At 36.0% G+C, this 23083-nt stretch overlaps 2 protein-coding genes across 2 annotated transcripts; one reads left to right on the top strand and one right to left on the bottom strand.

The window, feature by feature from the left end:
* Positions 1-6053: 6053 nt before the first annotated feature.
* LOC131153808 (protein FANTASTIC FOUR 1-like) lies at positions 6054-8024 on the bottom strand. The gene is made up of 2 exons (XM_058106264.1): positions 7854-8024; positions 6054-6353 (listed from the first exon to the last, which is right to left on the bottom strand). Exons 1-2 carry the CDS (start codon positions 8022-8024, stop codon positions 6054-6056), a joined length of 471 nt encoding a protein of 156 aa, XP_057962247.1.
* Positions 8025-14514: 6490 nt separating this feature from the next.
* Positions 14515-20823, top strand: LOC131154324 (probable inactive receptor kinase At1g48480). The gene is made up of 2 exons (XM_058107021.1): positions 14515-15800; positions 20034-20823. The coding sequence occupies exons 1-2, from the start codon at positions 14561-14563 to the stop codon at positions 20588-20590; spliced, it is 1797 nt and encodes a 598-aa protein (XP_057963004.1). The 5' UTR covers positions 14515-14560; the 3' UTR covers positions 20591-20823.
* Positions 20824-23083: the final 2260 nt, after the last annotated feature.

The following is a 23083-nucleotide window of genomic DNA, read 5'->3' as shown; positions in this document are numbered from 1 at the left end:
AGTGAATCCAGCTTGAGACAAGAGTTTAGATGCATACTAAGCCTGAGAAATGTAAAGACCATGTTGACCTTATAGGTCATACCCTATTTTGATTATGACAAATAATCAAGTACTTAATGTCTATCTAGTTTGTATGTAGGTTCATATTAGCAAGATCATTAGATGGCGTGTGAAGACTTGAAAATAAAGACCCAGAAGATTCGTTTGTTATAATTTATATTATCTTCATTTCGGGGTCTGTAATAGTAATATAAGGAAGGTCTGTAATAATGAATGCATATCATGCATTTAGGAACTACAAGCTCAAAGGCCTTAGAATGAACCTAGGTCCCTACACATCACTTGGAAATCAAGAGACCTTAGACAAGACTTCGATCGACCGACACCATGTTTTTTAGGCTAAGTTAAAATGCTTAAAACCTTAGAAAAGACCCCAAGGTCCTTGCACATACGCATAAGATAGTCCCAAAAATCACATATATTATCAGGGAAATTAATTGAAGTAAAACTGGACTTATAGGGTAAAATCAGTTAGGCTTCGGATGACCAAACCATTGTGTTCAAAACACTTCGGGCGACCAAATCATTGACTAGTCAAACTATTGACTTGGTTTCAAGTGATAGAACCAAAATGACCGTACCGTCCTCGATCAACTGAACCATGATTCTGACTTTTCCCACCAACTCGACTGCCCGAACTTTACATTCAAAATAACCTCGGGTGACTGAATGTTCATGTTTGGCAAATCAAACTTGAGACCAGGGAACCGAACCTCGAACAGAATGGAAAATTGCCTTGGTCAGCAAACCGAACCCTTATTCAGGCACCCAAAGTTCAAATTTGACTTATTTTGTTGTGTCTGTTCAGGCGACCGAACCTTGGCTAGGTTGACCGAAACTCTCAAGTTGGCTTAAATTTTACCGCAGTTAATTGGGGTTAAACAGGTTAATTTTCTTAAACCCATTTAAAACAATTTTAATAATTCCCTATGTATCCCCAAAGGTTATAATTTAGGCCTCCTCTATATATAGGGGTTCATTTGCTCATATTAGAGGGGAATTAGCACATTGATTAAGGAAAAAATCCTCTGAAATTTCCTAAGCCCTATTTCTTCATACACACCCTATACACACATATACTACCATTCTTTTGAGAAATCAAACCATGTGAGTGTTTATTAATTGTTCTAGTATGTTAAAAACCCTCTTTGATTTATTGAATATTTGATTTTCGGATTGAGGGATTTAGCTAGGTTTTTCTACCTATTTTATTTAATAAATTTGTGTGTGGGAAAACCTTATAGCTAAGTGAGCCTTTACATTATTATTGCAAGACTCATTGTTCTTGAATTTTTTAGTGTGCAAAAATATTTTCAAAAGTTTTTTTTTTAGTATCTCTTTGTGCTTTGATATTGAGAAAATATTTTTTAAGATATTCTAGGTACAAATCTTTGAAACTCTAAACTGTGATTGAGATTTTCATCTTTACATAGTTTCATAGATTAGCTTGTTGATACACTCTTGTGCTTAAATTGAGATAGTTATTACCTTGAGTGTTGTTTGCACATATGCACCATTGAGCTTATTATTCTTACATTATTGATGTGCATTGATTATACCGTGCTGAATTATTGTACAAATCTACTTGTGTTAGAAGCACTTTTCATTGTGCTAAAAAGTTTATCTGATTGTATTCCATGTGTGGCCTGAGGGGGTTTGATCTAGCCTGTAAGGATCAAGTTGGGGTCAGCCCTGTGAATTTGACCTAAGGCCTTCTCCACCTTGCAAAGAGAGTTTGTAAAGGTTGAGATTAGCCCTATGAATTTGACCTGGTTGTAATTGGTGCCGCTCCACCCGTTAAGTGAGCAATAGTGATAATCCTTAGGCTTGCGAGCTGAGGCAAGGATGTAAGTAGTTGGCTAAACCCTGCTAACATAACGTGTGTGCACTTTACATTTTTGCAATTCATTTACTGCACGTGTATGCTATTTTATGAATGTTGCGCATGATTTTATTTCCTCATCTTACATTTACCTACGCGTTTGGGTTTATGTGTATATAAACAAACCCTAGGTTAAGTATTACTGCTGCTGATTTGGATATACCTAGGAATAAATTTTAAATACCCAATTCACCCCCTTTTTGCGAATACACCAAAGTCAACATACCACCCAAGAAGTAGATGAGATGACCAAGATCTTTCATCTCAAACTGCTGACTGAGAAAATCCTTGAGTTCTTGAATGCCACTGAGGTCATCACCAGTTATAATCATATCATCCACATATGGGAGAAGCAAAATGGTGCTTTTATTAGTACGATGAAGAAATAAGGCAAAATTAGAAGGACTAGCAATGTAATCCAAGCTAAATATGGTGGAACTGAACTTGACAAACCAAGCTTGTAGAGTTTGTTAAGACCATAAAGTGCACGTCGAAGGTGACAAACCTTGTTTGGTTCAACAAAGAGACCAGGTGGAGGTTGCATATAAACTTCTTCACTTAACTCCCTATTAAGGAAGGCATTTTTGATATCCATCTTAAAAAGGTCTCACTTACTAGCAGTAGCAACAGTTAAGAGGGCACGAACAGATGAGATACGAGCAACTGGAGCAAAGGTCTCTTCATAATCAATCCCGTACTCCTGTGTAAAACCTTTTACAACAAGACGAGCCTTATAGCGCTCAATGGACCCATCAGAGTGAGTCTTGATCTTGTAGATCCACTTACAACCAACAAAAAATTATCCAAGAGGGAGAGTAACCAAATCCCAAGTATGGTTCTTAGATAATGCATCAAGTTCCTCTTTCATTGAAATCTGCCATAAAGGATCAGTGGAGGCCTCATGATAGGTGTGAGGCTCGTGCAGTGTAGCAAGGGTAGTGTAACAATGATAGTCAAGTAAGTGAACAGGAATGGATCTTACTCAAGTTGAGTAATGAGGTGAAATGTCTTCTACAAGATCTTCAGGAGAAGTAGGAGCAAGGGACCCAAGCTTAGGGTTGGGTAGCCCATCATCGACCTATTCATCTTTCACCCGTTCATTAAAGGGTGAACTGGGAAAGGGATCAAAAGTATCTGGTGGTTGGACAAAGAAGTCTATAGGAGGATCATGAGTATCTATAGAGGAAATAGGTGACTCATCTAGAAATATTTCTGACTTAGAAGAGGTAGACAAGGGAGAACAAAAGTGAGAGAGCTCAACAAAGGATCAGTGTTCCTAAAAGACAACATTACGAGAGAAACGAAGACGATGAGATACAAGATCATAACACCGATACCCCTTTTGAGTTTCGCCATAGCTAATGAAACAACAAAGTCTGGATCGAGGCTCAAGTTTGTTGTGCTCATGTGGCTGAAGAGGAACGAAACAAGCAGAACCGAAGGAGCGCAGGTAATGATAGTCTAGAGGTGGCCCAAAAAGATGCTCATATGGAGTTTGATTTTGGATGACAAGACTGGGAATGCGATTGATAGTATGAACAACATGAAGAGTAGCTTCACCCCAAAAAGGAGCAGGAACATTGGCAGAGAGAAGGAGAGCATGAACAATGTCCAAAATATGACGAAGTTTTTCGTTCGGCTTTACCATTTTGCTGAGAGGTACCTGGACAAATTAGGTGATGTACAGTGCCATAGGAATGCAAAAGGGCTTGAAAAGCTTATTGAGTATATTCAAGAGCATTTCAAATCGAAAAATCTTGATATGTTTAGAAAATTGTGTTTCAACCATTTTAGCCATGTTACTATAGATTAGCAGTAATTTAGAACGAGATTTCATGGGAAAAATCCAACTATAACAAGAATAATCATCAATAAAGATAACAAAATATTGAGATCCACTAGTATTAGTATTAGGAGAAGTCCCCAAACATCAGAATGAATTAACTCAAAAATGTTATTAGTGACGAATTCACTATTATTGAAAGGTAAAGTAGGTTGTTTTCCTAACTGGCATGAAATACAATTAAAACTATCTTTGGACACAGAACTTAACAGACCCCTAGAAGCTAATTATTGTACCCGAGAAGAGGGTGCATAACCAAGATGAGAAAGCCAAAGTGCGAGAGAAGGTAAAGAAGAAACCACAACAGATGCAGCAGCAACAGAAACAAGAGCAACATGTGGAAGATGAAGGTTGTCAACATGAAACGTACACCCAACTCTAGGACCTGTCCCAAGCTCCTGCCCCATCCTTGGATCCTGCACAATACATCTAAAATAGTCAAAGGTAAGGTGATAACCTAGTTTAGCTAATTGTCCCATAAAGAATAAATTATAAGATAGGTCAGGTACATAGAAGACCCTAGGAATTGAAAGGCTAGAGGTCGAAACACACCCTAGACTATTGTCATGTAAAGTGGAACCATCAACTATATAAATATTTAGAGGGTACTACAAAAAAACTGGTTTTTAGTGACGAAATTATTAGTTACAGATTCAATTTCGTCACTTAAAGCGGGTATTAGTGACGGTTTTAGTAACCGTTACTAATACGACACTATTAGTGACGAAACTGAATCTGTCACTAATAATTTCGTCACTAAAAATCAAAAAATATCGCGTGAAAACATTTTTTTCCCAGAAATTATCGCAGGAAAATATTAGCTATGATTTTTGTGGTATTAATGACGAATTAAATCCGTAACTAAAAGATAAACATTAGTGATGATTAAATAACTGTCACTACTATTATTTTTAAAAAAAAATTACTTCAAAGTATTAGTGACAAATTTACAGATTCGTCACTATTAGCCCATTATTAATGACAGATTAGAGAACCATCACTAATACTTTCATTTTAAAAATAAAAAAATATATATATCTAAAACTATTAGTGACGAATTTACAAATTCGTCACTATTGGCCCATTATTAGTAACGGATTTGAGAACCGTCACTAATACTTCAATTTTTAAAAAAAAATTAAAAATTTGTAGTTCAAAGTATTAGTGACGAACTTACAGATTCATCACTATTAGCCCATTATTTGTGACGGATTTGAGATCCGTCACTGCTACTTCCATTTTTAAAAATTAAAAAAAAAAATTTTCTCAAACTATTAGTGACGAATTTACAAATTTGTTACTATTGGCTCATTATTAGTGATGGATTTGAGAACCATTACTAATACTTTCCTTTTTTAAAAAAAAATTAAAAATTTGTAGTTCAAAGTATTAGTGACAAATTTACAGATTCGTCACTATTGGTCCATTATTAGTGACGGATTGGATATCCATCACTACTACTTCCATTTTTTTAAAGAAATGAAAAAAAGAATTTACTTTAGAGTATTAGTGGTGAATTTACAGATTCGTCACCATTAGCCCATTATTAGTTATGGATTTGAGAACCGTTACTACTACTTCCATTTTTAAAAAATAAAAATAAAAAAGAAATTTACTTTAGATTATTAGTGACGAATTTACAGAATTGTCGCTATTGACCCATTATTAGTGACAAATTTAAGATTCATCACTACTACTTCCATTTTTTAAAAAAATAAAAAAAAAATTATCTCAAACTATTAGTGATGGTTTTGAGAATCGTCACTACTACTTCCATTTTTTAAAAAAAATTTACTTCAAACTATTAGTGACGAATTTACAGATTCGTTACTATTAGCCCATTATTAATGACGGATTTGAGATCCATCACTGCTACTTCCATTTTATTAAAAAAAAAATTTTAAAATTACTTCAGAGTATTAGTGACGAATTTACAGATTCGTCACTATTGGCTCATTATTAGTGACGGATTTGAAAACCGTGACTACTACTTCCATTTTTAAAAAAAAAAAAAAAAAATTTTACTTCAGACAATTAGTGACAAATTTACAAATTCGCCACTATTGACATATCATTAGTGATGGATTTGAGAATCGTCACTAATACTTCCCGTTTTAAAAAAAAAAAATTATCTGAAACTAATAGTGACAAATTTACAAATTCGTCACTATTGGCCCCTTCCCCCCCCCCCCTCCCAATCTCTTATTTCCTTGTTTTTTCCCCTAAAATTTCTCTCCATTCTCTCGCAGCCCCTCTCTCCTGATCCTCCTATCTCCGTCGCCATTCGTTGTTACGTCGCTCATCGCCGTCACCCGTCACCGTTGGCTCACCGTTGCCGTCGCAGCCAGCTTTCGCTCGTCGCTGTTCGCTACTCCGACCACTGCCGCTACTGCTCCTCGTTTCTTCTTCTTCTTCTTCTTCTTCTTCTTCTTCTTCTGCTTCTCCTTGCCACTGCTGCTCCTCAGCAGGAGATCCTATTTCTCCTTTTCTGTTTGTTCTTGTGGTAGATATTTGGGTAGATTGATTTTTAGAGCTGTAGATATAATTAATAAAGCCCCTCTTCTCGCTCTGACATAATTATCTTATCTCCTTCATAAAGAATTTCCTGGCGGCAGCCCCTCTCTTTCTCCACCTCTTCATGCATTTCATGATTGTACTTCGTTATTGCTCCATGTGCTCTTTCGCGGTACATTCCTCGAACATGATTCTAAAAGTCGAGTTTTGATTCTAGATATTGTATGTAGTTTCTCGCGCCTAGCCTATCTTGAATCCCTTCTCATCTCATGCTTTCTTAATCTTCTGCTTTCTCTTTTGGAAGTTCGATCCTTACCTGGTTTCGAGAGGTAATTGCACATTTCCGACATTAATTTTGTCAATTCTAATAAACATTTTCCATTCCATTCTTTCACTTTTTTCTTCCGTGCTTTTGTTTTCTGTTGTGTTTTGAAGATTGTCGGATGCATTGGCTTGTTCATAATCTGAAGAATAAAAAGGATTGTAGCAGTTTCTATACTTGTTCGTCGCTTTTTTTTCATTATTTTAGTAATTTCTAGAAAATTTGAGGCAGTTTCTATGCTAGTTTTTTCCAATTTTAAATCATTTTTAAGAATTGGAAGTTGGATATTGAATTTTGTAATTTATTAATTGCGGTGGAATGTGAGGAAATTTTTAGGTTTTAAAAAATACATTTTTAAAGTTGACTAATTGGGCATTGATATTGAGTTTTCTCTTGTTTATTTGTGATCACAGATGTATCTTTATCTTCTCAATTTGTAATTTTAAGGAGCTGGTGGTGCATAGTGTTTGACTATCTTATTTGGTTGTTGTCATGTGAATTACAAATCCAAGGTAGTTTAGAGAATCTGAGAAACTACTTTTTTTCCCTCCTCTTCTTCCCCTTGGAGGTATATTTCATCCTTGGCAATCCTTAAGCTCTGATTGCTCCTCATCTTAGACTTTTTTCTACCATCATCTTCAATTATTCAGCTGATATCTCATGGAAGCTTGTTTATAGGATTCAATAAGCTTCTAATTTCCCTACTTCTACAGTTCTATTAGCATAAACAATTTTGATTTTGATATCATTATCATATGCCATTAGGGGTTGGTCATTTTAGTATGAGATGCTAATTGATTTCTGATTTTAAAATTGGATAATTGGGAAACCTATATAACCATGGAAGTTTGTAAACATTCTTTTTGGTGGTTTGCTGTAATCTAGAGATTCTGCAAATATCCCCCAAAAAGAGTGTGAGAAGGAGTTGAGACTGGGGGCATCTATATTGCGACTTTCTAATGTGTTTTGGGGGCTCACTTTGGTTTTTATAGACCTATCTTAGTGCTTGAGAAGTGGGCTAGCTACAAGGATTGAAGCTGGAATACAATTTACAATTTATAATTATCATGACAAAAATCTTAAATTATTATCTTTATTTGAGTTTTGAAGGATTATATTGATTTTTTTTCTTGGGTGCATTTTTTTAGGTTTGTGGTAAGGCTCTTTGGTGGATCATATAGGTTCTTGAGTGTTCTGTTGTAGCAATTTCTGAATAGTTGAATCCTATTTACTTGTCTAATATTTTGCAGACATAGCACCAAGAGGCCATCGTGGCCGACTTCCTTCCAAGCTATCACTACGTCATCACATGAGGCTGATTCGGCGGCCTCAAGACCGGCGGAGCACGTCAGTGGTGCTACAGCACCATCATTGTCTGAGCCATCCAAACCTAGGCCAGACATGGATAACACAGATGCAACTGAAACATAGGGTGAGTGCTGACCATAATGAGCAGCGTTGGTAAGGTTACGATTAATTTATTTACATTTAAACCATTGATGGTTATTCACGTGTATGATTATAATGTTGTTCTTAATTTAACTCTTTTTTCAGCATCTACATCCACAGTGAGGTCAGCCCGTGGTGCAGCGAAGAACATGGCGCTAAAGAAGCACCTGGAGAGGACTCAGTAACGGATTCAGATCGACATCCTCCAGGCTACACGGCCCCTCTTAAAGATTAGTGCACAGCGTGGACCCGAGAGCTCAGCATTATATGCCGACAGAATACTCCATCAGCGCCTTCCATCGGTCCAGGTGACTTGGGAGCAGCGCATGGTTCTTTACATGCACATTTTGGTAAGTAATCCCAAACTTTTTTATTTTTTTGTTTACTTTAAATATACTAGCCAAACAACTGTCTAACATTCTAATTGTATTACCTATGTAGGAGGAGTTCAATATGGACATTCTTAAGGTTGACCATGTGAAAAGGGTGGTAGACTTCCAACTGTGCAGTAAATTTAAGAGCTATCACTCCAAAATGCCCGAGCATTTTCGAGCGATGGGAGATCAAGAAGAAGCACACATATGCGATAAGATATCTCAAGAGGATTGGGAGGTGGTGTGTCGCTATTTCTGCAACCCATACTATCAGGTGATGTGTTTGTATTATAATAACTACTTTTTCACATTGATGTCGCTAATAAAAAGTCATTACATCTTTTTTGTAGGCTATATGTGAAACAAATGCTGCGAACCACAGCAAACTCCCTACGACGCATTGCGGTGGGTTGAGGTTATTCGTAAATCATCGAAGGGTAATTACTATATATAAAACAATTTGACCATTACCTGACTTAATATCAACGATGTTTTATATGATAATGTAGCATGATCCCAAAACTTACACAGAGGAGCCGCTGCCGGATCTTTATCTAAGAACACACCAATGACAATTAAGGAGTGGTGCGAGGGTGCGTAGGGCAAACATGTAAGTCAAAGAAAATATTTAGTTTATTATTTGATTCAAAACATCAAAGTTGTAATCTTATTTCTTCCTTTTTATCATTTTCAACTGAAATTAGGAACGAACGGTCAAGCTTAAAAAATGCACCTATTTTAGAGGGGAGTCAGCAAATGATGGATTACCAAATAATCACTCAGGTGCTTAGGGAATGAGCGAGGGGCTAGGTGAAAGGTCTTGGAAGTAGATACATTGCCCCAATGACATCATCATTTATGGGTGTGGTGGCTTATGCTGACATGGAACGAGCACGTCTAGACGCCGAGTCTTGAGAAGAGAGACGGTTCGACGGATGCATACAGTGGAATTGAGAACCAGGAATTGAAAGACACGGTGTCCACCGTTATAGTGGAGAGCCAACAATTGAAAGACATAGTGTCCACTGTTGTAGTGGAGAACCAGCAATTGAAAGAGACGGTGTCCACCTTCAAGCCCAGTTGGAAGCCATGATGAATAGGCAAGCACAATTCGAACAAATGATGTGTCAATCTCGACTAGATGATGTGGGTGGTTCCTCTCATTAGAAGGTATGTAAAACGTAATTTGAACTGCATACTGGTAGCTCTGTTGGTTGTTTAATTGTATTCACATGTTGAATTGTGAATTTTTGGGAGATACTGGAACTGTATTGGTTGTGTTGTCAATTTAATTATTTCCTAACATTCTGTTTTCTTTTTTTTTTTTTGTTGAATACAGGGTGGTGATTGATCGAAACTCTAAGCTTCTTAAGAGTGGTGTTGCTACTTTCTTAGTACTAGACTTTAGTTTGCATTATGAAATATATATGTTTTCCTTTATGTGATGTATTGCTAAAAGTTATTCTCTAGATCAGTACATGTAAGAGTATCATAAAATAAAAATTGTGGTTAATTTCTATAGCTGCCTTGCTTATGGGTGAGAATGGCCACCAAGGGATTTCAATATATATATATGCTGAATTGTGAATTGCTTGGAGATACTGGAACTGTATTGATTGTGCTATTAGGACTTGATTTATCTTTTCTACAATATCATATATGCGTAGACAAACACTGGGCTGGGTTGTGTACTACTATTGTTGGCTTAGTTAAACCTAGGAAAGATTTTTGTGATTTGCAGGTTTGGGAAATGTTCTATTTACAGATAGCATGATGGCGAAAATTTGTTAAATTCCAATGCTTTCTTAACCTCCTCCCAAATATTTTTGTAGCGTGTTCTGCTTAAGATCAATGCCAACGTGTATTGCTTGTGCTATTAGGACTTGATTTATCATTTCTGCAATTTCATATATGCGTAGGCAGACACTAGGCTGTGTACTACTGCTACTGGCTTAGCTAAACCTAGGAAGAACTTTTGTGACTTGCAAGTTTGGGAAAAGTTTGGTTTAAAGACGGCATGCTGCCGAAAATTTGTTAAATTCCAATCCTTTCTTAACCTCCTCCCAAATAAATCTTCCGAACACTATAATCTAGCCACTTATGAACATTAAAACCCATTAAAGAATCACAATTCGAAATCTCCTATGTATTGAAAACTTTTCTAGTCAAACTCAAGTTAGCAAATTAAATCCTAAGGACCAAAGATAAGCTCAAAAATCTCCAACAAAGCAAAAGCAATCTTAAAACCTTCTAAAAATCATCAACAAAGTATACATGAGAAATAGACTTCATTCTTGCCAAGCAACAAACCTTCCACAAGACCACAAGCCTCACGCCTAATTAGCACTCTAATTAAGACATTTACCACCAAAATGAACAAAAAAAATGAAATAACAGACTACCATGAAGAAAACGAAAGATGTAAACCAGGATTCCACCACTATCATTGAATAGAAGAAAAACAAACCATAATCCATTTCCTCAATCTATAACCAAAGAATTTTATGTCCATAACTGAATCCAAGAAACCCCAACTCAATCTATCACAAGTCTTCTCATAATCTAAGTAACAACTTCATGCACAACCCAAGCTGCATCAAGAATGCTTGAGAAGCAACCTTCTGGACAAAACTAAAAAACCTTAGTTGAATTGTGTTTTAATTTTTTCCTAATAATATTTTATTGATGGATGGTATTATGTTATATGAATTGAATATTGATCTATTAGAGTACATGCTTGTGTTGAACGTCAATTGTATGGCTGATGCAGTATATTGTGAATTCCATGCTGGTGGTGGATTTAGGTTGTTGCATGCTTGAAATGTTTTATTTTGTGAAAATAACCATGTTTCAAGTACAAGTTTTATGGGAAAATATCCAATTTACAGACGACATGCTGCTGAAATTTTGTTAAAATTTTCCAAAAAAAAAACCACGTACAAAGATAATTATGATAAAATGAATGTTAAAATATTTTTGAAATGATGAGTGAAAGTTAAACGAAAAGTCATTTCATTAAGTCCTAAATTTGCATCTATTAACATACATGGCATATCATTTGCTTTTAACTATGGATAAGCATTATTATTTGTCCACCACTAGGGATATTCTGTTTTGAGAACGAGTTATGGTGTTTACATGCGTGGTTTGATGCATTCAAATTTACATGATTTATACGTACGTCATTCACATTCATTTTAGTTATTCGTTTAAGGTTGAAAATTATTGTACAGCGCACTCTCTATATTCTTCTTTCTGATTATACTGAGTGTTGGCTCTCCATTCTGCTCTCCATTTGTATACTAATTTTTTTTTTATGATTTTTAATTTGTAGTGTTCGCGGCTATCATAACATCAACACGATGTCATGCATGCACTACAGTCATCGGATGCAACTTTTGATTATTTTTTTGTAATTTTTATTTTTATATGAACAAATGGAATTTCTGTATTTTAATTTGAATTTGTATAATGTATTTGTATTTGAATTTTGAATTTTTTGAAAAAAAATTTGTTATCTGAACAAATGTTATTTCTTTATTTTAATTGAATTTGTATTTGAATTCGAATTTTGAATAATTTATGAATTTTGTAGTAATTATGGTTTCAGGTTATGTATGCGAAAATGTAATTACAGATTTTTACAGGAATTAAAGATAAAAAAAATTAGTATTAACTTTTTTAATTATTAGTGAATGATTCAAATTCGTCACTAATAGTACAATATTAGTGAAAGATTCAAATTCGTTACTAATAGTAGAGTATTAGTGACGGTTTTCAAATTCGTCACTAATAGTAGGCTCTATTAGTGATGAATTTAAATCCTTCACTAATACCTTACTATTAGTGATGAATTTTAGCAGAGCCAATGTAGAATTTATAGTGACGGTATTAAAGATTTAGTGACAGTTATAATTCGTCACTAATAGTTAGTAGTAACTGCAGATATAGCAACTAATTTAAAATCGTCACTAATACTTATAAATTTGTCACTAATAGTATTAGTAACAAATTTATAAGTATTAGTGACGGATTTGATCCTTCACTAATACCTTCATTTTTTGTAGTGGGGTATGGTTCAGGTTCAAGTTTAGAAAATAAGGATGAGTGAGGTGTCATGTGGCTACAACAGGTAGAATCAAAGAGCCAAGATTGAGATTTACCAGACAAGACTGAGAGAGTAGTGGAAAAAGATGCATTATCAGCCATACGAATAGCCTGAGCTACTATATTCTATAATTCAGTTGAGGAGAGGTGGATAGTGGATCCAAAAGACTGAGACTCAACTGAGATGGAAGGCATTGGTGGAGTAGACTCGTAATTGGCAACAACTACAATAGTTTGTTGTAATGGTAACAAGTCTCAATAGTGTGGCTAGAATGTTTGCAATAGTTGCAGAACTTTTTGTTGGACTACTTGTGATGATTGCCAAAGCTAGAGGCATCAAACCCTGATTGCGAAGGTTGCTCTGTAGGAGCAGAGGGAGCAATAGTCATAACATTCAGCTTATTCTAGGCTTGAAGGGTTGCAAGACGAGCTTCTTCTCTAGCCAACTCATTTACAACAGTATCAAGAGAGGGAAGAGGACTACGATTAAGAAGCTGACCTCAAATGGGCTCATAGTCTTTGTCAAGTGACATCAAGAACTAATAGAAACAGAATTCATCTCGAACAGGAGCATATTACTGAACATCTTTTGAGCATGCCCAAGTTGGATTAGAAAGGTCAATTTGATCCCAAAGGAAGGTACGCTGATCATAATAGTCATTGATAGATTGCCCTGATTCTTGCCGAAGCTGATGCAACTCAACTACTAACTGATATTTCATGGATTTGTGAGAAGTGGAATATCATTTAGCCAACATATCCCATACAGATTTTGTATCATCAAAGCTGCCCAACAAATCGGAGATGGAAGGAATGAAAGTGTTAAGAGCCAACTAAGGATCATATAGTTATGGCTATCTCATTCAACTAAGCGAGTAGTGAATGCAGTAGCTTCTTCAGCTGCCCCCTTAGCAGGAATAGTGATTGCACCAGGACAATATTTCCAAAGCATGTGGCCCTTAAGAAAACTGCACATAGCTTGAGACCACGATAAATAATTCCTAGTCCCCTCCAATGTAGTATTGATGGGGCGAGGAAGAAAAATGTCTCTTTTAACCATTTAGAGACACAATATGCAAAAATAGGCTACAAAAATGAAATCTACGCAAAAAAATTGGGTAAGGAGAACCTAGCCTGAAAAAAAGTCAATCTTGGGAAAGTCAAACAGTCAACGGTTTGGTTAACAGCCATCAGTCAACAATTCTGACATAACGTGTTGACATGGTAGGCTGATGTGGCAAGCTAACGTGGCATGATGACGTCGGCTAGGGCTGACATGGCAGGATGAAACAAGTGCGTGGAGCGAGTGTAGGCAACAGGTGATTGGCGCGTGAGGCACATAGACTCTGAAGTAGAGTATGGCGGCGACGCATGCGAGCGCATGCGTGCTCCGATGATGTCCTGGTTTCCATCGATGAGTAGATCAGCGAACGACGATCTTGATGGTACCTACAGAAGCTTGATCGAAGTGATGAGCATGGTGGCGACAGAGGATGCAGTGGTTTGTGGTGTGGTTCCTTGACGACAGCGGAAGCATGATAGGAAAGGAACAACACCAAGAAAACAAGACTATTAAGAAAAGGTCAGAGTAATGACTCTAATACCATATTAGAAATATTGAACAAGTATTATTATATTTCTTATCTAAAAGAGTATACATTGGTGTCTATTTATATATGAGGCATGGAGTGCTGTACAAGTAAATAAAAATACAGTACAAGTGTAGTATAATAGAAGTACAGTACAAGTATAGTACAATTAATAAGAGTGTAGTATAAGTAAATAAGGGTTGGACTTCAACCCAAAGCCTAATACCCGTTAACAAAAAGGATTCAACCAAATAATAGGGAGAGATAGATTGACATTTCCATGGCTATGAGTTGAATGGTTCGTCCAAAGAATTATTGAAGTCAATAGAGAAAACCATACAAATATTGAAGTCAATAGAAAAAACCATACAAAGTCCATACGGCTTCCCTTCAAATTCAACTTTCCCACACACACCACAAATGGTTCCTCCCCATCGACCCTTTCACCTTCCCTTCACTACAGTCGTCGTCGTCGTCTTCCTCCTCTTCCCAGCCGCCACACCAGACCTCGACGCCGACAGGGCTGCCCTTCTCAGCCTCCGGGAAGCCGTTGGCGGCGAAACCCGCCTATGGGACCCGGCCCGATCCGATCCGTGTTCCTGGCGGGGCATCCTTTGCGCCGACGGTCGCGTGACCGAAGTACGCCTCCCCGGCGATGGCCTGGCCGGCGACCTCCCGCCTAACACCCTCGGAAACCTCACCCACCTACGCAGGCTCAGCCTCCGCCGGAATTCCCTCTCCGGCCAACTCCCGCCCGATTTAGGCTCCTGCCTTCAGTTACGCGTTCTTAATTTGCAGACCAATCGATTTTCCGGTGAGCTCCCGACCTTCTTATTCCGCTTGAGCAGACTTGTTAGCCTTGACCTCGCCGGAAACAGCTTCTCCGCTGAGATTCCGTCGGAGTTTAACAATCTTCCTCGGTTGAAAACTCTTAATTTAGCAAGGAACCGACTCACTGGATCAATTCCGGATCTTCCCCCGTTACAGAACTTCAATGTTTCGCACAATGGCCTGAATGGTTCTATCCCCAGAAGCCTTCAGAACTTCCCCGCAGACGCCTTCATTGGAAACCCACTCTGTGGATTTCCCCTCCAATCTTGCCCCGGCGGCGGAAACAAGCTTTCCGGGTTCGCCATCGCCGGAATTGCGACCGGCTCGGTGGTCTCTGTTCTTGTAATTGCTCTAATTCTGTGTCTAAAAATGAGAAATGGGAAGGCGGTGTCGGCGGCAATAAATCAATCGGAAGCTGAAATTCGGATGGAGAACAGGGCTAACGCAGGCAGAGAAAACGGCGGTTCCGGTGAGCGGCGGGGGACGGTGTGCGCCGCGGGACGTGGCGAGGATAAAGAGTTGAAGTTTCTAGGAGATAGCGGAGGGGCATTTGGTATTGAGGAATTGTTGAAGAGTTCGGCAGAGCTTTTGGGGAGGGGAACATATGGGACGAGTTATAAGGTGGAATTAGAGGGAAGGGGAGAGGTGGCCGTGAAGAGGTTGAGAAATGTGTGTGTTCCAGAGAGGGAATTCAAAGAGAGGGTGGAGGAGTTGGGAAATATGGTTCATGTGAATTTGTTGCCCGTCAGAGCATACTTTTATGGTAAGGGTGAGCAGCTTTTTGTCAGTGATTTCGCCCCTATGGGAAGCCTCTCTGCACTTCTGCATGGTGAGCCCTTTCATTTTACTTTATTCCTTCAATTGTTTTTTTTTTATAAAATTATTTTTTAGGGTTCAAGATTTCCTATTTGCATGTCAATTTGCTGCAATAACTCGACATAGAGCTTGATAATATTCTGTATTTTACTCTTCTTCTTCCAAATTTTGCAACTTCCATGTTTAGGCTCTTTTATTTGTTTATTTATTTATTATTATTTTGGGTGTAGGTTCATGTTTATGCTAATTGTACCTTTAATTCTGTTGATGTAAACAGAGTAGGCGTTAGAATTATAAAAAGTAAGATGGTATTAGGTCAAGAGATAATAAATATTATTAGTGTTTATGTTCCTAAGTAGGCTTGGCAGAAAAATCTTAAGAGATAATTTTGAAAAGATATGGATAGTATTATACTACAAGACATACTAGGGGCTTTAAAAAATATTTATAGGAAAATATCTGAATGGATACGTTGGAAGGTATAATAAAGGTTATGAGAGGATACATAGAGGACAAGGATATGAACACAAAAATGAGTCTGGAAAGATGCTCTTAGATTTTGCCATGTCATATGATTTTATTATAATGAATACTTGCTTTAAGAAAAGAAAAAATAACACTTAATAACCTTTAAAAGTGGACAAAATAGATGTCAAATATATTCCTTTTTAACTAGGAGGGTGGATTGTTTTATCATGCAAAGATTGTAAAGTTATTTTACATGAAAGTCTATCCACACAACATATATCGAGTCTTAGTGTTAGATATATGTATTAAAAAACGGAAAAAAAAAATGATAAAATAAATCAGTGTGAAAGAACTAGGTGGTGGAACCTAAAGGGTGAAAATAAAATAAAATTTAAAGAAAAAATGATCAAAGATGGGGATTGGACTATAGAGGATGCGATAAATACAAATACTCTTTGGAGTAGATTGACTAATTCTATTAAAAAGATAGCAGAAGTGATTTTAGATGAATAGGGGAAGATTCTTGAATAGTAAATAAAGTTGATGGTGGGATAAGGATGTCTAAAAAGTCGTAAAGACAAAAAGAATTTGGTATAAAACATGGTAAAAATGTAAAAATATAGATAACTTTGAAAAGTATAAAGAGGCGAGAAAAATGCAAAGGGGTCGTTAGTGAAACTAAACACGGATCATTTAATAGTTTTTATGGTTGATTAGATACAAAAAAAAGGGAAAGAGATATATTTAAAGTTGCTAAAGATAGAGAAAGGAAGAGTAAGGACTTAGGAAATATAAAAATGTATAAAAAGTGATGATGATATTGTCTTGATTTAAGACGAAGACATAAAATAAATATGACAAAGTTACTTTAATAAATTCTTTAATGAAAATCAAATAGAAGACTTGAACTTAGAAATGACAAATGAGAAAAAAAAAACTAAAAATATGAGATTTATTTGTAAAATTAGAGTTAACGAAGTTAAGTTTGCACTAAAATAATGAAAAGTGAAAAAGTTATAGGATCAGATAACATCCAAATTGAAGTTTGGAAATTGTTAGGTGATAACGAAATTATATGGTTAACTAATTTATTTAACTTAATTATAAAAACTAAGAAAATGCTAGATGATCAATGGAGAAGAAGCACTCTAATACCTATATACAAAAATAAAGGAGATTCAAAATTGTAATAACTATCGTGGAATTAAACGTATGAGTTATACAATGAAACTGTGGAAAAGGGTAGTTGAATAAAGATTAAGGTTAGAAACAAAGGTCTTAGAAAATCAATTTGATTTTATATTTCAGAGATCTACTACAGAAACTATATATCTTTAAGAAGATTAATGCAAAATTTTAGGGAAAAGAAGAGGGGCTTGCATATGGTATTTATTGATTTAGAGAAAGCATGTGATAGGGTACTTACGGAAGTCTTATGGTGGATTTTAGAATGAAAAAAAAAAAAGTGTATGTAGTAAGTATATTGATGCTATTAAGGATTTGTATGATGGAGTAATGACTAGTGTAAGGACTAAAGATGGAGAAACTAGAGAAGTTCCAATCACCACAGGTGTACATCAAGGATCTACTTTGAGCTCTTATCTTTTTACTTTAGTGACGGACTAGCTGACTAAGAGCATTCAAAATGAGGTTCCATGGTGTATATTGTTTGTAGTTGATATTGTATTAATTGATGAAACTAGGGGCGAAGTAGAGATTGAATTAGAATTATGGAGAGAAGATTTAGAATCTAGAGACTTTAGGATAAGTAGAGATAGGATAGAATATATGAAATGTAATTTCAGTAATGGTAGGAGGAATATTTGAGATAAAATTAAACTTGATGATGAAGAAATAAATAGCATTTGCTTGCAAATTTCGATACCTTGGATTTATTATGCAAGCTGAAGGAGAAATTGAAGATGATGTAATGCATAGAGTTAAAACAAGTCGAGTAAAATGGAGAAGTGCTTCAAGTGTACTTTGTGATCGTAGAATTCCCTTAAAATTGAAAGGAAAGTTTTATAAGACGGCTATAAGACTAATTATGTTATATGGATCAGAATGTTGGGTGATGAAGAAATAAAATATCCAAAAAGTAAAAGTTGTAGAGATGAGAATGCTTAGATGGATGAGTGGTATAACACTGAAAGATAAATTAAGGAATAAACATAATTGCGATAAGTTAGGTGTAGCTCCTATAGAAGAAGATAAGGGAGAGATGACTTAGATGGTTTGGACACTTGCAACGTAGTCCACATAGTGCGCCAGTGAAGAAGAGTGAGTTAGTTACTGTGAGCCGGTCAGTAGAAGGGGTAGGAGTAGACTTAAAATAACTTAAAATGAGATAGTGAAGAAGAATTTAATAACTCTAAATTTGTAAAAATAAATGGTTCCTGATCACATAAATTGGTAGAAAAGAATTTATATAACCAACCCCACCTAGTGAGGCTTAAGGATTGGTTTTATTGTTGTTGTTTGTTGTTTATATATTATATGACTTGTATAAAAACAATAAAATTGCATAAGCTTGGTGCTTAAGCTCGTGAGTGCTATTAAGAAACTTGAATTTGACTTACAAAAACTATTCAAGAAGCTCAAATTTGAGTATAGTCAAATTGAGTTGAATTAAAGAGAGAGTACCTTGCGAGAATGTTTGACTCACATACATCATATTGTCCCTCACTTTGCAACTTCTACCAAATTCATTGAGCATCATAAAAGCCAGCTTTGAATAAGTGGGAAAACAAAGTGATTTATTACTCATTAATTCTATTTCTTTCTAGAAAAAAAAAAAAACATCTATAGGTTGCTTAGTATCATTTTTATTTTTGTTTTTGTTTCTATATGGTGAAAAAATAGATTATGACAACATGTTTCTTTTTTGTTTTTGTCATCAACTTTCAAATTGCAAATAAGTTTTTGTATATGTTTTTTAGTTGTTTCAATAAACTTGCCATTAGGATACTTCAATATTCGAAATTAACTTTTTTTAATTAAATAATTTATTTTTTACATAATATTTAAATAAAATTAAAATTAAGTGACAACGTAAATTTAAAATATAGATAAAATATAAATGTCTATAAATTTATAATTCTTCTCTAAAAATAAAATTCATTAACTTTTCTTACTATTTTTTAATTGACATGTATAATAAGATGTTCTTGTTGTGCCAGAATGTAAGTTTTAAAAACTAATAACTAAGAAGAATAATTATAATAATTTTTACTTTTATTATTTTAATAGTTTTTTTTTTTTCTTTTTTGTCATTTGGTTAAAGAACAAAAATGGGCATTTGTTCAATCAAATTTTTAATTAGTTATAATTTTACAAATATTAACTAAATAAGCTTTTAGTTTTTAGTTTTTAGTTTTTAGTTTTCAGTTTTCATTTCTATGTTTTGTTCTTATAATTTTAGAGAGTAATATCAAAGGGCCTGTGTGGATGGCTTTCAAAAATTTCTTGTGTCCCATTTTTGTTACCTGTGTACTCAAGCATAACATAATAATGTAACAAAATAATTTTAATTTAAAAAATTTAAAATATATCTATAATTTCTTATTTCCTCAATTTTTTTTTTGGGAAAACATTGAGTTTGGGTTTGAGGAAAGCTGATAAATGGTGTGCCTCAGTGTATGGTTCGTGCCGGCGCAATAGTCCTCTTCCGGCATCCTACAAAATCACTGAACACATGCATAAATAGTAAAAAAGTAAATTGAGCACAATAAAGCATCAATCACAATTGTCGTCCCTTCTTTAATTTACCTTGAAACAGGAACGGCAAAAGCAGAGAGGGTTCACCTGAGCTGGGAAGTAAGGAGCAGCATAGCAACAGGGACAGCCAAGGGCATTGAACATCTGCACGCGCAAGGCTTGTCCCACGGCAACGTCAAGTCATCCAACGTTCTACTCATCGAGTGCGACGGCGCCCGTCTCTCCGACTACGCTATATCCCAACTGGCCTCCCCCGACGACTCTCGTCCCCGCTGCCTCGCCTACCGTGCTCCAGAGCTCATCAACGGAGCTCTCGGAGTTCCCCTGCAGAAAGCCGATGTTTACAGCTTCGGCGTCCTGCTTTTCGAACTGCTGACGGGGAAGACGCCGGCCGAGGGAGGAGATGGCCCGGGGAAATTGGTGGAGTCTGTGGGCGAACAGGAGTGGGGCGTGGGTGTCTTGGACCCTGAGCTTCATGGGGACCGGTGGGACTGTGAGGAGCAGATGGTTATGCTTCTGCGGCTCGCAGTGTGTTGTACTTCTTGGGATCCCGAGAGGCGGCCGTCGATGAGTGAGGTGAGGAGGCAGCTTGAGATTATATTTCAATCTGAGCAATGAGCATTATTAGCAGTCTTGGTTTTCAGTTAAGTAGTTACACAGCAGCAGCAGCTTACCAGATTAGTAGTTCTGGACTTCAGTTCCTTACACAGCAGCAGCATATCAGTTACAGATAATATTTCGATTATATATTATATTCTTCAGTTGTAAAAATTTGTTAATATAATGTGTATAAAAGGCATTGTGCAAGTATTTTGACAGATGAATAAAATGATATATTTTATTCGTTTTAACATGGTATGAGAGCATTTCTAAATTTCTTCCTCATTCTCCTTTTTTTTTTTCTCAAAGCTCTCCTGCAACTTCCATGGCATCTTCATCTATCTCTAATTCATCCAGAGTTGATAATTTTACTAATCCTTATTTCTTGCATCATGGGGATAATCCGGGCATTACTCTTGTTACTACACCTCTCACTGAAACAAATTATCATACTTGGAGTCATTCCATGATCACTTCCCTTCATGCTAAAAATAAACTTTCATTCATTGATGGCTCTCTTCCACAATCAGATCATCCTCTTCGATCTGTTTGGGGACGATGCAACTCAATGGTTGTCGCATGGATTACAAATTCATTATCAAAAGACATTATCTCTAGTGTCTTGTCCTCTGACAATGCAAGAAGCATATGGCTAGATCTGCAACAAAGGTTTTCAAGAAGCAGTGCTCCACGTGTCTGTCAATTAAAGAAATCGATATCAGATCTTTCTCAAGGCCAATTATCAATCACTCAATATTACAGCCATCTAAAACACTTTGGGATGAGCTTCAAACTTATCGTCCAGCTCCTCATTGTTCTTGTTCACCATTATGTTCCTGCGGGGCACTTCAGCAAATATTTGATCGTGAACAATTTGATTACACAATTCAATTTCTTATGAGATTAAATGATTCATTTTCAACCATAAGAGGGCAATTATTAATGATGGATCCTCTTCCTACCATTAACAAAGCATTTTCTCTTCTTCTTCAAGATGAAGGTCAACATCAACTTATAGTAGCTTCTACTCCAATTTTTTATTCTGCTGCCATGGCTACAACTACTTCACCATCATCCGTTAATTCAAAATCTTTCAAGAAGGACAGGCCTATATGTTCTCATTGTGGAATTTCAGGCCATACTATTCACAAATGCTACAAGATTCATGGTTTCCCACCAGGTTTTAAATTTACTAAATCAAAAAGAGGCAATCCTTCTGCAAATCAAGCCATTTTAGAGGTTCCTGCATTGCCTTTTACTCAAGAACAATGCAATCAATTGTTGGCTCTTCTTCAACCTTCACCTGCTTCATCCTCAACTTTGGTTGCATCATCTGTTCCTACTGGTAGTTCTTTAACTTCAATGTGTATGACAGGTATATCTTTCAATTGTTCTTCTTCTTTATCTTCCCCTACTCCCTGGATCATAAACACAAGTGCAACTAACCATATGGTTAGTGATATTTGTTTCTTAACTACCATCACTTCTTCGATTCAATCTTTTGTCAATCTACCAAATGGTACTCGTGTGTTTGTAACTTATATAGGAACTGTTACTTTATCATCATCCTTAATTTTACATGATGTTCTTTGCATCCCTTCTTTCAATTTCAATCTTATTTCTGCTAGCAAATTATCATCAACCTCATCTTGTTGACTAATTTTCTCTTCTTCCTTCTACTATATTCAGGACCTGCGGCTGTGGAAGACAATTGGACCGAGCCGACTGCTTAATGGTCTTTATTATCTGCTTCCTTTCTCAACTGGAAGTTATTCTACTACAATTGTTGTTAATTCTTCTTTTTCAAATAATGTACACCAGTCGTTTGATTTTTGGCATCAACAACTAGGACATCTCTCTCATAATCGTTTACACATGTTGAGCAATTATATTTCACTTTCTCCTTCAAATAATCATCAAACTTGTAATATTTGTCCCCTTGCAAAGCAACACAGATTACCATTTCAACATAGTCAATATGTATCAACTTTTAATTTTCAATTGATTCACGCAAATATTTGGGGTCCTTTTGCAATTCCTTCTTTACAAAGTTTTCGTTATTTCCTATCTATTGTTGATGATCATTCTAGGTGTACATGGATTTATCTCATGAAGTGCAAATCTGAAACTCGCATGCTACTTCATTCTTTCTTTGCTTTAATCAAAAATCAATTTTAGGCTATTGTTAAAATTATACGAACTGATAATGGTCCTGAATTCAATATGTCTAAATTTTATCGTTTAAATGGCATCATTCATCAAAAATCCTGCATTGCTACTCCTCAACAAAACTCAGTTGTGGAAAGAAAACATCAACATCTGCTCAATGTTGCAAGAGCAATTCGTTTTCAAGCACATTTACCATTAGTTTTCTGGTCTGATTGTGTTTTAGCTACTGCATATATCATAAATTGCACCCCTACTCCTTTTTTATCAAACAAAACTCCTTATGAGATTCTATTTGATAAACCTCCTTCATATTCTCACATGAGAGTTATTGGTGCACTTTGT

Source organism: Malania oleifera, chromosome 4 (genome assembly GCF_029873635.1).
Source record: "Malania oleifera isolate guangnan ecotype guangnan chromosome 4, ASM2987363v1, whole genome shotgun sequence".
Lineage (NCBI taxonomy): Eukaryota > Viridiplantae > Streptophyta > Magnoliopsida > Santalales > Ximeniaceae > Malania > Malania oleifera.
Note: the sequence above shows the minus strand (reverse complement) of the source record. Positions and strands in the feature narration are given on the sequence as shown.